General features: G+C 31.9%; 1 protein-coding gene across 1 annotated transcript; it reads right to left on the reverse strand.

Annotated features, from left to right (window-relative positions):
• Window positions 1-675: 675 nt before the first annotated feature.
• LOC124372875 (high-affinity choline transporter 1-like) lies at window positions 676-16,790 on the reverse strand (the record flags this gene model as incomplete). Its single annotated transcript, XM_046831287.1, has 4 exons — window positions 16,369-16,790; window positions 6,737-6,905; window positions 3,534-3,641; window positions 676-833 (listed from the first exon to the last, which is right to left on the reverse strand). Coding segments are annotated over exons 2-4 (432 nt in total), but the record flags the coding sequence as incomplete, so codon positions are not given.
• Between the last annotated feature and the right edge of the window lie 544 nt (window positions 16,791-17,334).

Here is a 17,334-nt window from a genome sequence, read left to right on the forward strand (position 1 = left end):
TACTACCGAATTATCGGTTCCAACTTAAATCATGCATATTCTACTGTGTTCTGAGTATCTTTGTGTCACTGTTTAAATTTTATGGTCTAACTAAACACTTCAACCAAATAAAGGATCACTACTTGTTACTAATTGTTCCCTTGGTTTAATGACATTTGACAAGGTTCTATCGGCAGTTAGATTCGTATATCTTTTCTTAAAACTATTTTTGTTTTAAAAAAGGTTATAACTGCATTTTTCCATATATAAAACATAGATGTGACCTATAAATTTCACCAAACAATCAATAAAAAATTAAAACAAGAACATTTTTAAGTGATAACAAAATAAAATTAGAAGCATTCAACAGAAATTGATACAGTTGTAATTTTCAACTTATAACTAATTTCTCTCAAAACTAACCTGTATGTAGTTTGAATTTTGTCTAACCAAGGGAGCGTAGTACTAAATTACAAGGAAAAAAGCAAGGAACACAGTATGTCAGGATTTTCAAATAAAGATGATTTTTATATGATCATTTCTAACGTTTACATTACTTTAGTTAAGTCCCAAGTGATCGAGTCTAAGAATTTAAAAGTACCATGACCAAGTCGGAATTTGAATGCTAAATAATAGTTACTAAAGTTCCGTACAAACATTTACGAATACTTCTAAGCTGTTACAATCCCGTCTCACCAAAGAGCTGCCAGGATGCCCGCTGGCCCAGAACACCTCCCCGCATAGAGCCGGTAGGAAGAGCAACCCTCCCATCCTGGAACCGAAGGTATCCTGGAGAGGGTCCAGCATCGTCACATAGCCCTGCCGCCGCATCTCATTGGCGAAGAATATTCCACCTGAAAAACGTCCAGTCATTGCTGAATCCCACAGTAACCTACCAGAATGACATTTAATTGCCTTGGTGACATTTTCAAAGTTTAATGGAATTGTAGACCTTTTACATCATTATAACATTCGTATGACATAGTTCGAAAGTGTATGATGTAATAAGGTAAATTGATTATAATAATTTCATACTTGATTACGAGCCAAAGTTCAACAAAACTCTTCATGAGATTTAAAATCATCAATTTTATTCGTTGACAAGTAAATACATCCTAAAAATATGGAGAGATACTGGCATAAAATGCTGGGATAAGTTAAAGGCTAGAAACTAAGAAATCTTGAAAATTGTAAACATATAACTCTAGTAATTTCTGAATGAAATTAAAACTAAAGAGATTTATATATTGTACAATGATTAAGAAATTGAACCACTTGGGGACCGTGGACAGTTCTATTGTATAATTGCGCAGTGGGGTATTTGAAAGATGATTTTTCATTCAAAGTTAAGTACTTGAATGAATGATAAAGTAATAAAAATGAATGATAAAGTAAATTAAAATAAATATGTTGATTCAGCAAAAGTTACTTGAAAATTCGCTTCAATAGTCATAATGTTAGGGAACAATAAAGTAATGGTAATTTATTTCAATTAACTATTCAATCTTATTTTCAATTACTCAACTTAAACATTATTCTTATAATTTTTGTATTAAAAAAACAAAACATGTTAAGCAGGTGCAAGATATAACGATGAATATGCATATGTACTGTAAACAACAGTGTTGCCAACAAGAGCCCCAATTAACAACACTCCTCGTCAACGGAACTTTGAGAGCCTTCTTTAAACAACAGCTGCTGCTTACATTAGTTGTTCTAAATAATAAACACCAACTGTAATGGCGTGCAGCAAGAACTTTCACTTTGTTGTTCCGTAACAACATTGCATTGTTAATACAGGTTTCGGTTATGAAAGGAAACTCTATGGAATATTTCATTGTACTGTGAAGCGCTAAATAAAACATCATTAGGCCTTCGCAAACAAAATTTAATGGTTGCGATCCATTGTTATATTATGGTCATTAGAATGTAATCAAAACTTACATAGAAGTGTCCTTTCATTTTAGAAAGAATGAAGTCAGACAATGGGTTCTCTCAATTTGTTTAGATTGTTAAATCTCCTTTTTTGTGTAAATCGGGAATTGTGAATCGAAATAATGAAGTTGTCTCCACACAATCTTCACTTTGCACACTGCTCAAAATGAATTTAGGGGTTGTACTCAAATAAAGATTACTTTTATTACACATTATCCGCTATCTCTTAATATCTCTTAAGGTTTCAAAATGGAAGTTCAGTGAAATTGTTAATTATACATAAATTATAATTATTCATAGCTGATTTACAGTATAATGAATTCATTCGAAATTTTTATATATGGTATAAAACTTGTAGTGTACAGAAAATAAAGTATTTCAAAACCCTTACATGATTAAATAACACTGTATAAAATATATATTGAGATAACATGTAATGTTTAAAGATGGTGGGTTTCCAGTTGCTTGAAAATAAATATATTGAGGTGCCAGCCGCTAAATATTAACTGTTTTGTTTAAATTAAACTTCAAAACTGTTGAAGCTAACATAATATAATATTTTATAATACAGTGAAAAAAATGACAAAACGACAAAAAAGTTTTCTACCAAATTTTGAAAACGAAGCAAACCTTTAAGGGATACATGTCTTTGGAAGTTAATTTTTAGTTATAGTCCTTTTAAGTATAGCATTTAATGTTTCGTAAGCATCAAAAGTAAACTTTCGGATTTAGAACTTTACAATATAGTAATTGATACACTCGTAGTTGAATATTGGTAGGTACTATGTATTGGGCGTTATGTTAAATGCATTTAAAATCACATAAAAAACCTTTTTAGTATATTTAAAGTTGGCTTTGAGTAATTTTGCACAGTTAAAATATTGTTTACTTTTTAGTTACTTGATACTGTACTGTAGTCAGTTTGTATTTATTTAAAAAATGTATTTTTTAAAATTTGCAAGTAGTTCATTTTATTATTCTTTCCTGTAAGTGGGAATATAGCTTAATATGTTCAGCTTAAGTGTCATCTAAATAGGTGTAGTAGTTCGGAAAATCGGTGAATATACATAAAAAACATCATAGAACAGGTCAAGATGTATACCTCATTCTTCTTGAAGTCAGTTAATAACCAAAGAGATATCCTGTCTATTTTTCTTTCATGTTTAGCGGAATGCAATAAAAAAAAAAAAAAAACAAACTATTTACCCTTAAGAGTCGGCATTTTTGTTCTGAAAAAATCTGTAGTTTTATACTTGAAATATTCAAAAAGTATACATCTAACAAGAAATAATACAAAGAGTTTGGATACATAATAATACTATCTTTAAAATACAATTTATTACATAATAGTACGATAAAAATAAAGTTGTAGAAGTGTTTCTAATTTAACTTTGTTCTTATGGGGTAACTCTGAGATTGTTTCCACACAGCAGGTTCTTAAGAGGTTTATGTAGTACTCGAGCTATGAACCAGCGGCAATGTTACTGACAACCTTTTATAACGAGATTACTAACGGATAACTGAAGTAGTAACATTGTAGGAAGTAAAGATAATTGTAAAGCAGTGGTTAAAAGTTCAAGATTAAACACTAAGTACTAAAAAGTAGTAATCGAACTTACCAAAGACGAGACTAAGGGCATAGCCGAAGGGAGCCTGGCACCACACTAGACCCTGAGTGTAGATAGCTTCAGCTGTTCCATTGATGTACCCTCCTCCCACCCAGGTCGCTGGAAACACAATGATGAGACAATTAATTATACTATTAACTATTAAAATATATTATATATATTTAGACACGTGTTTCGACATTTAGTAATTTTTAAAGTACTTCAACCATCTTTAGTTTTTATACCACTACATCTTTGACATGTCATGGTAAAGATGCCAACGAAGAGTCCCATGCTACGACCACCCAACATTCACTTACTTTCTATCCTCGTTTTTTAATATAACCCTTAGCTGACAATTTAAGTTACAAATTGGCTGACCCGTCATGGTGAAGATGCTGATGAGGAGTCTAATGCAGTGACCAATTCCATTCAATTCAATAATTCTTTACTGTCATACATTTAACAATTATACAAAATTGTATTATATGCGTCACTAATCTTATTGTTATGCCAATAAGCTTATGTTATGTATAAAACATTTCAGATAAAAAAGTACAAAATTATAAATGTATTCAATAAATTACACATATACACATATTTTATCGCACACCCTTCAGTTCCCCATATCTGTTAGCTCTGACTTAACGTTGGTAGTTGTTTTCCAGGAATTCGTCCAGGGAATAAAATGCGTTCGCTATTAAATATTCTTTCAGCACCTTTGTGAATTTTGTATGATTTGTGATGGATTTAATTTAATTTTGATTTGATAAATTTCTTAGCAAATATATATTGGAGGAAATTCTTATACAAATACTTTCAATATGTGTTCTCCAGGATAAATAACAATCTATGTTGATACTGAAGAATCTAGTGGTATGTTTCGACCAATGATTTAACACCAATCATTACCGATGGTGAGGAATTTTGTTTTCAAATTTTCTGGCTATTATCGGCCATTTAGGTTGATTTGCTTTAGTTCATCACCAAATTTATTTTCTCAAGATACTGAATACAAATATTCAATTCCGTAACTGATAATTATACTAGGGAGGCTTTTGATTTGGCTTTGAAGGTGAGGTTGGTGTCATTGGCGTTTTGAACAAGATTACCGGTTTATATATTTTTAACGTTATTTACATATAGTAAAAATAAAATTGGTCCAAGGATTGAACCCTGTGAAACCCCATATTTTAATTTGGATAATCGAACTATTCACACGAAACTTGAACTTGCTAATTTACGGTCAGTGAGATAGGATTGCAGCAAATTAAGGAGGATTCCTCTGATTCCATAACTATAAAAATTATCAAGTAGAATTGCTTGATCAAAAGCCTTTGAAATGTCCAGAAATATACTAAGTACTGGATCACGTGCTTCCAAGCCTTCAGTTACAAATTCAATTACACTTTGCGTCAACAGTAGACAACCCCTTTCTGAAACCAAACTGTGGTTTTGCTAGTAGCCTATGTTGTTTTTATCCAGAAAATGTATTAACAGATTTAAAATCAAAAACTTTAGTCAAAGAAGGCATATATATAGGTATATAGTTACGCGATTTTAACAAAACACGGGTTTTGAAAAGAGGAATCATTTTAACTAGTTTAAATTGTGATGAAATTTACCTTCAACAAAGGATAGATTTAAGGCTGCTGTAAGAGATTCCACAATTGTATGATAGCATTGTTTTAACAGCCAAACAGAGACACCACCAACATCTGCAGACCATTTTCTTTTAAGACTTTTCATGACTGTCTCAACATGCATCCCTTGTGGTTACAGTGAACAAACCATAGGAAATATAGGACCACTGTTTACTAAGTGTGAGCGCGGTTTGGTTACTGCGTCATTACTTTCGACACTAGTTCAGAAATACTTGCAAAAAACGTTACCCACGTTGGTCAACTCACTTTATAATTTATTTCCTTCTTTCAGTCCAATTTAATGTTGATAGGACTTGGTTTTAATTTTGGCATTTTATAATTAGCCATTCCGTTTTAGAAATATTAACCAAAGTTAAGGTTAACACATTTATAGATGTTGGAAGATTTTGCCGCTTTTATTACTTTACGATGAATTTTCCTGTAACGTTTATAAAATTCATGATCATCGTTATTTTTAGAGGACTTGGTATATTTGGACATTCTTTTTAAATTTTCTCTAGATACTAAAATTCTAGTTATTATTTTTGAGAATTGTTTATTTTTTCCAATGGACATGAAATATTTAAATTAAATTAAACATTATCAAATTTTGAAAATCTTTACTCCGCAGACATAGAATTATAAAGAGGTCCCCAGTCTTCATTTTGTAAAGACCTGATCAATGTCTTAACATTTAAAGGTCGAGGGTCCCTCTCCAAATTTCTCCATCGGTCAACAGTGAGTCACGGGACATCTCGGCACAACAGCGAGTTGTCCGTAATGATCAATGATAGCCATCGACACAACTGACACAGAAACGTTTGGTATGTTTGGTGACCAGGTTGTCTGTCGATGGCTGACTGTGTGAGCTGTAATCTGAGTTAGTGAGTTACCGGACTACGTCAGACCAAAACTTCTAGAGAAGTCACAGAATCTCTGTGTACAGTATATTTCTCTATTTAGTATATAGACGTTAAAATTATCTAGGAGAATAAATATTTTATTCTTATTTATTAATAATTTTAATAAAATTTGCAATTGATAATAAAAACTTTTAATATTTTCTATGGGAGATCGGTATAAACCATAAATACTTTAATCCAGAAACTTCTAAGTTCTTGTCAGCTGAACTTTAAATTAATGTATTAGAATTTCAATGATTGTCTCAGAAATAGAGTGACACCTCCATTTTTAAATTTACTTCTGCTTAAAGAATTTCCCAAAACATAATTTCTGAGTGTAAATACAAGCAGTACATCGATGGTAAGCCGGTCTTCAGATATTACTAATATATCAGGATGAGTTAACATTGCAGAACATTTCGATTTCTAAAATGTTATTACTTGCAGCCTGAGAATTTTGGTATAGTATAGTTATATCACTTAAACTATTGTTGAAGCCTTTATTTTGTAGAGAGAGCTAGAGGGAAAACGCTCATTTACTATTTCACATGAGATGGTATTTGGTTTATCTCTAAAAATGTTCAGAATAAAAACCAGTCAACGTTCACCAGCCTACTTTCTTTACTCGTTTCTCACTGTAATCCTTAGTCAAGGTTACATAAGCACTAACCTGTCATGGTGAAGATGCCGACGAAGAGTCCGATGCTGCGACCAGCCAACATGACCTCTTCCTCCGAATCATTGCCCGCCTGTTTCTTGCGCGCTGCCCAGATACCGACACCCAAGATCAGCAGGTAGAACAGCACAATTGAGATCACTCCTGATACGTTGATCATCTTCTGAAACACCATTGAGTTGTTAGGACTAGTGGTTCAAGCATATCACTATATAGTCCATTTTTAGGGCACGCATTACAATAGCTTGAGCAAGTTTTAATAAAATTAAAATGATATTTATGATATTTGAACTATATTATTATTTATATAACTTTCTTATCATTCAATCGTAGTTGGGATTACGGTGTATTTATTATTTTATACTAATCTTGTCTTGTGTAATAGACTAAACCACTGGAGTCATCAAATTATCTTACAGTCAGCAAAGTATTAATAGATGATCTAAAATTCAGTGTTTATAAATTTGTGACCCTCTGTCTTGGAACTAAAAATAAGTTGATCTTGTTAAGAAACAACGTGAGAAAATATTAGTTATTAGAATATTGTGATTATGTAACGTATTAATTTATACGTAATACTTCATTCTTCATTCAAATATAAATAGAATAAAAAATATAAATTATAGGGATTCCAAACATAATGCTATAACAATTTTACGAAATGTTAAATTTACTCATACAGTTTCATTTAATTTCTTAAGTAATAAAAATTATACTATAATAAATAACGATAGGTTTCTGTAGCGAAAGTTTAAAGAATTGTTGTATTTTTAATACTAGTTTCATACTTACATGTCATAAAGCTATTACAGATGTAAAAATATATTTTCGTAATTTTAAGCAAAAACAAAATAACATTTAGAATAAAATAATTTTAGACATCCAATTTCTGGAAATATTTCATCATTCAATGCTGTGAATGATGATATTGCACGAATGATTGGGAACATTAAAAATAAAATATACACAAATAAATATATTAGCTAATAGTTCAATTCTATCTGATTGACACTGTATTTTAATAGATTAGTTGTAATGGACGTTTAGGATTTACATAGAAAATGTGAGATAACAGTTTTCTTTGAAGGGATAAAGGAAATTAGAAGCCCTAAAAGTTAACTAACCACAATAGCAGCAGTATTGATCGAAACTGCCGGTTGACGGAGTTACCGCTGCAAGTACCGCGACTTTCGTGTTTGTAGAGCTCCCGTAATAGTCTACTTTTAGTTGATAATTTATTGCATAGAAGAATATTTACGATATATTCATGCAATAAATTAAAGAAAGTCTGAGAGAAGAGATGAGTTTTAATTTCCAAAGTTTCGGTTAAATTCCCTGATAACGACAAATTGATTTGGATTCTCAGTTTTCTAATTTTTAATAAACAGTTTATATAATTTTTGTCACGAAATATAGTCTCTTTACATTACAGTTAGTTGTAGGTCAACAGAATGGTACAACATTAAAGTAAATCGTGTCTTGTATTTGGTCTCTGTTAGTTGAGATTACATGTTGAATAAAGTTTACAAAATTGAGATATATTTGTAGGACTATATCTAGATCGTTTATTTTACTCACATAATTTTCATATACGCCAATATAGTGGTTTACAGCAGGTTTAGGTGCTCTGGAAGAGGCTTCACATTGAACTATGAATTCAGTAGTTAGAGGTACTAAAAGTAATTATATATTAAAAGTTCTCTTTAGTCATTATGAAGGAACGATTTAAAATTACAATTCATAATCTGGATAAATTCATAAACATGTGTACTATTAGGATGAACAAGAGGACTTTAGTAGTTATTAATTATTACTATTGTTATTAATTCATTTGAAGTCCAACAAAAAGTATTTAGAGAGAAAATTAGAATATTTATCCTTTTTATTACTTATTTTTTACTTATCAGGAGACAATTCCCGCAAAACCCGGTAGTATGCAAGTTGAATATGGCCTCTTAGGAATATGTTTCCTATGACGTTTTTATTTACTTCCAAACGATTACTATTCCTAATGCGTTACCCTCATAAGAACATTAAGTAAGTCTCAATACTTCATAAGAAATTGACATTCTAGGTCGAGTTATGTATTGCCAATTTAAAGGTGAAACGCAAGAAAGATCTACTGTTAGACAATATCACTGTATTAGGCTATATTCAAATGATTACAAATTAAGCATAATGGGTTATACATGTATACATAAAAATTATGTTCATAAACGGTATATAGAGTACAACTACATAGTTCATTTGAGTCCGCAGAGACAAGAATAGAATTAGGATATATCAGTATGGCAAGTTTTGTGAATTTTATATGCTTATGTTACTTGTTATAACTAGCAGTAAAACATAATTATGATATAAACTTATTTTTGATAGTTTGGTATATTCTGTAAAATTTTGGTTAGGATAAATCTTTGTGGATCTACAATTATCAGTTCATTCATTCGAGGAGGTCCATTCTATTATTTTTTGAATTATTTTGGTGCTGTTCTTTAACTAGTAATATCTAACAAAAAGTTTAATTTGAAGTATTCCATTATTTTCAAAACTTTCAGTTTATGTGCACTTAGTAGTAGACAATAGATAGAATAAATATTTTCAGATTTTCATAAAGAAAACTATAAATTCTGGTTCTCCCCACAGATTAATTCCTTCCTGTCTTTCTGATAAACTAAAATTGCCTTAAACTTAGTATGTATAGGTACCGAAATTCCATTTCTAAATAAAATTTTATCGAATTTAAATTTTTATAGCCTTTTATATTACGAAATATTAACTAAAAAGTCTCGCTTTCAAAATTGCAGCTCTTTCCTGCTGGTTAAGCCATTAATAGAAACAACTGACACCTCAAAACCAACTCAGAACCAGTATTATTAAGTTTTGCAAAAGCTCATGCAACGCCCACGAATGAAGGTGTATTTATTTACGACTTGAAGACTTATAGTTTCGTTGCCATTTGATTCCTGAAATCTTTCAATTGAATTTTCATCGGCAATCAAGCTAACTCACAGGGGTTTATTAAGAAAGTTTCTCTCTTTGATATCATGGGCCCGATCCACGGAAACTTAAGTCAATTCAATAATTTAGAAGTACTTTGAAGGTTTAATTGAATATATATAAACTATCTCAGAAAGCCTGCAATGGTATTTAAAAGGACATTGGACATGACACTCCGGTTATTATGCGGAAACATAAACAAAAAAACTCTTGTACGCATGATTAAATGCTATTTTCTTTGATAGTATGACTTAAAAGTTGTGATTGAAAGTACAAACGAATTGTTTACATGAAACACAAGTATTAGGCTAAGTATTTACTTTTGTAACTAATTAATTATCTTATCAAAGCATTGGAAGGTTAATGCATGTTGTAGAAGGTTAACATTAGCTAAGTTAATTACAAGCAATACACCATTAGACTAACGATTATTAGAAATTTGTACTGCCAGCCAACCCAGTGCAGCGCTGGTACTCGAGGGTGGTCGGGGAGGGCAGATTGTTATCAGTAGGGCTGAAGGGGAGGAAGGTGTTGGAGGGAGGGGGATCACTGATAACTGCCCTCTCTAATAGCAACATAATTGTGACAAATAAGACTAGAAGGGTATCTCATCTCCGACCAACCCATCATAAATTTGCGGGGTTCCTTGTATTACATGAATTTGCCTCCTTAGTTTCCACCGTTTGTAAGCAAAAGGGTTCATTTGTAAACGCCTCTACGTTATAATGTAGTTGTTTAGAAGTACATGCTACAGGATTGAAAATAACTTTACCATGAATAAGTGCATGGAATTAGTACATTAAGATTAGGAAATAGTAAACAATGGTATCTTTACATTTAAGATTTATTTTTTAAAATTGGATGACAAGCATATCAATCGAGGCTAGATTTAGATGGGGAAGACAAGACTAAATTGCTGGAGGTTATGTTAAGCTTTGCTGATCAATATAATGACATCACATGTATATACATTCATGTATATACATTCATGTTTACTTTGCTTTGTTACTTCAACCTTCAGACTCCAATAAAAGATTAGAAACCGTACATTGAGATAGTTTTGGGATTAAAAATTCTATGCTTACCCTTTCTTTCAAACTTATTTTGCTTTTCACTGCATACTATCGTAGTTTATTTTGTACCTGTGAGTAAACTAGAGAATATAACCTTAACTATATATAACTCGTAAACATATATATATATATATATAATTTTTATTGTATTTCCCAAAATCTAACATCCAGTACAATGAGTTGGAGTTGGTTCGCTTAACGGGAACACTTGAAGGGGATAGCGATTAGGTTTGCAGAAAGAAAGTTGAGTATTTCTAAAAGGCCTGAAAAGATAAGAGGATGAAACGTTTATAGGTAATCAGGACCAAATACATAAACCATTTGTAACCCATTGGATCTTGTATTTTAACCCATTCAGTCTAGTAAATAATACGAAAAAACTTATTTACAAATTGAAGTTGTAACTTTTATACCGAAATAAAAGTAGGTATGTTTAACAAACTGTATTAAAAGAATGATTAGGGAAATCTAAATGTTTTAATGGTATTATCAATACCTTTCGTTTACAGACAACACATCAAAGTTGGATTAGTAGGCTATTATTATTTATTTTTTTAATTAGGTCCTTATATACACAAACAAATTATTGCTAGATAATAAATAAAAATAACTTACTTTTTTGTTGAATGCACTGAAGTGTAATCAATAAAATATCATTGACATAGAAAGAGACATTACTCAATCACAGTTTCTTACTTCAGATGTCTGTGCATTTCAATATTCTTTACAATAAAACTATTCTATAAAAAAATGGAGCAAATGTAATTACTGGGTGGCTTTATGAGAGATAACCGACAAACTTCTTTGTAATTCTACTCCAAAGATGAAAGAAAAGTACCTCCCTAACAAGATCAGAGGGAGTCGTTCGCTTTGAAGATGGATTTTGTTTTTGATTAAGGTTAAGGTTACTACTCCGCTGCAAGTAATAATATATTTTGTAATTCTCTTGAACTTTATTAAAAGTTTTAAATTGGATTTACAACTTGAACTTATCATAGCCTACAATTTCGGTTGTAACAAAAATGAAATAATTACACCACTTCTGGAAATAATGGGAAGCAATACCTGCATAGTGTTCCACTTCTGGAACCTGATTTTTAGTGTTAGTAAAACCAAAGAAAATATGCATAATTAAAGGAAAATTTTCCACATAACAGGAATTGAACAAACTAGACATATTACTTCACATTGTCTGAAGCACTTTAGCTAACATAAACGTCATGCATCCCGAAACATGTCTTACAGACAGTTTCCACTCGATGCTTACTAAAATTATTAAAGTAAATAATACATTGTTATAATATTACAATTTATATATATATATATTTCAAATGTGCGATTGATTAAATATCAATCTAAAATCATGTAAGGGGCTTTTAGAGTTTTCCGAGCAATTCGTTATCAGGGAGAAACCCTTTCCTGAAATTACTAGGCCTCTGGGAAGACTCTTCTCTGAGGGAATCTGTGCTCAATAACCACCATGTCACTAAAAACACTATTATATTAGTATTAACCACTACGGGATTAAAACGTCTCTCTGTCTCTCCCTCTCCCTCTATCTATCTGTCTGGATAATCTAGTTTTTATATAATCTGTTCTCAGGATTCGTTTTGAGAGAATCTGGGCGAGCCAGCTTGCCTCTGAAAGCACTATTATATTATGACTAACCATTACGGGATTACTAGCTCTCTCTCTCCCCCCCCCCCTCTCTCTCTCTGGAGGATCTCGTTTTTGTGATAATCTGTTCTCAGGATTCGTTCTGAGAGAATCTGGGCGAGCTAACCACCTTATCTCTGAAAGCACTATTATTTTATTATTAACCACTACGGGATTATCAGGTCTTTCTCTTTCCCACCTCAACTCATGATTCGTTCTGTGTAATAATTTGGCCTTGGTTATCGCACGGACTTTAGATAATTTTTCTGAAATAACTAGGTTTCTGGGACTATTATATTAGTAAGAAACTACTATAGGACTAACAGGTCTCTCTCTGGAGAATACAGTTTTCATGATAATCCGGACAGGACACCATTCCTCTGAAGCCACCATTCCTCTGGGATGACCCGGTCTCTGGGAGCACTTGTTATGAAGCCACCGAACTTTAGCCACCTCTCTAACCACATTTCTCTGGGAACATGATTCTTTTGTGAATACTAGGTGTATGGGTGGAATTCTCCTCGGTATTGAATGCAACGTAAAACATATTCAATTGGCGAGGTTAGGACTATTAAGCCCTCTCTTACACCTAACCATAAATTAATAAACTATACTATTACTGTAAAACAAGAGCCAAAATACAGTTTACAGTACTATTTTACATTCAAAAATTATAATCTCTATTTATATAAAGTAATAAAATGAAATAAAGGTTCACTAAGAAACTAAAAATAAATAAATAGAATAAAACTTACAAGGAAATTAACAGACATTCATCCATCACCATTCATACAAAGCCATCGTCCCATACCCTATGCCACGATATCATCAACCCGACGAGGTCCAAAACAGATGGTCCCTAAGCACCCCCCGAAACCGTTCCCGACTACGAATACCTCTGATATGATCCGGGAGATTATTCCAGAGTCGACAAGCAGAGACTGTGAATGATTTACTGTAAATAGAGGATCTATTAACAGGAATAGATAACAGAGAGGCTCCACGTCGAGTATTCCAATTGCTTGTTTCAGAAATGAAAGAAAAGCGTTCAGACAGATAGGAAGGGGAATAATCGTTATACAAAATAGAATGTAACATACATGCTAAGAATGTGGAACTGACGGAGTAGACTCAACTTTAACAGATGTAACTGATTGATGAAGGGTGTTATATGGTCATATCGTCTAAGGTTGAAGATAAAGCGAATACAATAATTTTGAGCACGTTGTAATCTGTCCGAAAGCTCAACCGTCATGTCATTTATAACTTCGCTACAGTAATTGAAATGGCAGAAAATCAGGGTCTTTACTAACATTACTTTCAAATTCAAGGGTAAATAAATAGCAAATTGCTTAAGACTATGAATACCAGCAAATACCCTGCCACAAGTCTCAGTAACATTATCGGCCCAACTAAGAGTTTTTGTAATAGTCAGTGCAAGATTTTTGGCCTTGTCACTGTATGAAAGAGGACGACCGTTCAATATGAGTGTAGGAGAGTTGTTCAAGTCGATATCGCTCAGAAGTCTGGAAGTATCACACGGACCTTTAAAATCGTCCTGTTTCTGAGAGATTACTTGTCCTCTGGGACAACTCAGGCCTTGTGCGATACTCCTATTTGGCGATTCAGGCCTCTAAGATTTCTGTTGTAAGAGTAGCTTATTTCCTTTAAAGGCTCATACGTATTCAATAACGCAATTTCTCTTTTAGATATCCGCAGTTTTGGTCCCTAGTATCTGGTATTCCTAGCTCCTAAGTCTTCTCTTAGCTGTAAAATCATCCAGTCTATGGTTTTAACCTCATCTTCTTGGCCAGTTCTCTATTTTCTCGATAGGTTTATTGACCAGCTCGGGAACGTTACAAGGGCAGAAAAAATAGAATTAGTACAAATCTAAGTAGATAGACTGAAAATAAAAATAGAAAATATGCTATAAAAAACAAAAACACAGTTACCTTATTTATCGTTTATGCAAAAATATCTAATGCTTAATACACTTAGAACTACTTTAAAATCAAACAAAAAATCCTTAAAACAACAAAATATGCCAATATTTAATTCTATACTATTAGAATAAGATAGAACACTTTTTGCTGTTTAATAAAATGATTATTCTCTTCCAATAATGCATCAGGAACTATGTTGACATATATTACGAAATTATCTTGACTAAAACGAACTGATACAATTAAAACTGTTTCCATTCCTAGATACTGTAAATTACTTTCAAAATCTAATTTTAAAATGTTTTGAAAAGTAATTTTCTTGATGACTTTTCTATATAATTTATTGAACATATTTTCAATAAAAGCTTTTCTATTTTAATTGTATTTGTAGCTTAATTTAACGATTTATGTTTTATAGTAGACCGTAGCACCTCTAGATGAAAATAAACTGAAAATGTCCTAAAATTTAAAATGGTTTAATGACCCATGACCATATTGGAATTTAACACATTAACCGTTGAACGATAACCCATTTTTATTTTGGTTTACTCTTAAACAAAAATTATATTAATGTAAGAAGATGCTTGTAAGTAATGAAACAGTAAGTGTTTAAGTTTATCTATTATAATACAATACTGTATACGCAAGAAAGTAAGTTATTATGTAAAACCCACAATTTGTTTAATTATTTAGCTCAATATCATACACATTACATCTAATTTTCCATAAAAATAAGTTTAATTTGTGAAGAATAGTATAGTTAATTATTATGTTGAATTATTTGTATCCAACACATACAAGATAACGAATTGTTCAACTAAACTCATCCTACTTTCCTGTTCATATAATAATCATAAAAAAGTTCAAAGTACACTTAGTAGTACACTTTTCATAATAAACTATCTATTGGTTCAAAAATGGAATAATGTCAATATTTATGATAGGCAGTAATGATGTTTCCATCGCCTGTCAATACCATTTTGACATTGACAGCTTTTTCGGTTCCCTTTTGTATCATTTCCTTGTAATAATGAATATACGTTAAGGATTCACTTCCCCTGAGTTGTTTCCTTTCTTTTTATAACTTGCAGATGAAAACAAAACATACTATCTCAGTGTTAAGTGTTCTTCTTAAGTGTTAATAATACATTTATAATTTAAAACAATAAACACCACAATATTTATGAAGTTAAAAGAAACTCGTTAAGTAAACTCGTAAATACTCAACTTCAACTGATCCTCAGAAAAATATTAAATTGTTAGAAATTTAGTTACATAATGTAAAGTGAGGTCCTTAAATGAAGTGTTTGGGAATAATAAGTTGATAGACGCTGCGTAATAATCATATATTTAAGAATTAATTCATATTCTATATTCAAGTTACATGATTGAAATTTACTTTGATTTATAATTATGAAAAAATCCGCTGTATTATTCAGGATTAGTTATTACAAAATAAAATTGATTCAGAACTATTTTGAATATAATTATAAACGTAGAAAACTACAGGGAATAATTTAAAAGTATATATATCTATAACAAATTAAAGTAATTTAATAAGTTTATCCAGTATACCATTCAAGGTTTCCTAGATGTAAATAGAACGAGTAATTGATATGGGGAGGTGAAGTCACAATTAGGGTGGGGCACTTCACCAGTAGGGTGTTTCACAGTCCAGTTTCTTTGAAGGTAAATCAACAATTAATTATCCAACTAACAATATTTACTTTAAACGCTTTTGTTACAACTCACTAATCAGATTATATATTTAAATTTTCCCAACGGTTAAATGCGTACATTTTAATTGAAAACGTTCTTCAAAGCTAGAGACAATAATAAAAAAATAGAAACTCATTTCTAGTAGGCTACGAGTTAATTCGTAGTCCTCATGTTTATTAGTATAAAGCATCAAAAGAATAAAGATGAAGAGAAATTTATGGAATTGGTTTATACTTACGATTTTGGTTTAGTGTTGGGTTACGATGGGTGAAGTCTTCTTCACTTATGTGAATGATATGTATCAGTTTCAGTTCTCACATAAAAATAAATATCTCAATTTATAACCGAAATACACTCTCACTAAAATATATTATATTTGGTATAAAGTCTTCTTTTCTCCCCAGAAAAATATAGAATTCATTATTTATAACAAATTTTCAAAATAGTCTTTGAGTAACAACAGTAGGTAGCGAACGGTAACAAGGTGTTGCATCAGCGGATGGGCTTACAGCAGTCCCCCCATCGCAGGGACGTCTTCTGAGAAGGGCTGTTGCGTGTCTTAAAGGCTAGGCTGTACATGGGGACTGGGGCCGAGTCTCGGATGCATAGAGGGCCGTTAACTGGCAAGGGCAAGGGCAGCGAGCATTAACTGGTCAGGCGAATCTGTAACACAATACAATGGCTCTTAGTGTAATGAAACTGATGAGTTTGGAAACAGGGGGCATGGGCAAAGGCAGCGAGCATTAACTGGTCAGGTGAATCTGTAACACAACACCATGGCTCTTAGTGTAATGAAACTGGTGAGTTTGGATATTGAGGACAATGGCAAAGGCAGAGCATTAACTTGTCAAGCGAATCTGTAACACTATAATGGCTCTTAGTGTGATGAAACTGATGAGGTTGGAGACTGAAGGCAAGGGCAGAGGCAGGGAGCATTATGAACTGGTCAGGCGAATCTGTAACACGATACCGTGGCTCTTAGTGTAATGAAACTGGTGAGTTTAGGCGAATCTGTTTGGTGTTAGTATTGAAATTATATTGTGTGTCTGTGTTTGTATAAGCAATAAAGAATTTTAATTGTACTTGAATTTAATAAAATATATATAATAATGAATAACTTGTACATAATATTAATCGTATGATAACCAAGCCGCCGTGAAGCGTGGCAGGGTCAGATTGTAGTTATATAATCTTTTTATTTGTT

This window comes from Homalodisca vitripennis, unplaced genomic scaffold (genome assembly GCF_021130785.1).
Source record: "Homalodisca vitripennis isolate AUS2020 unplaced genomic scaffold, UT_GWSS_2.1 ScUCBcl_4258;HRSCAF=10331, whole genome shotgun sequence".
NCBI lineage: Eukaryota > Metazoa > Arthropoda > Insecta > Hemiptera > Cicadellidae > Homalodisca > Homalodisca vitripennis.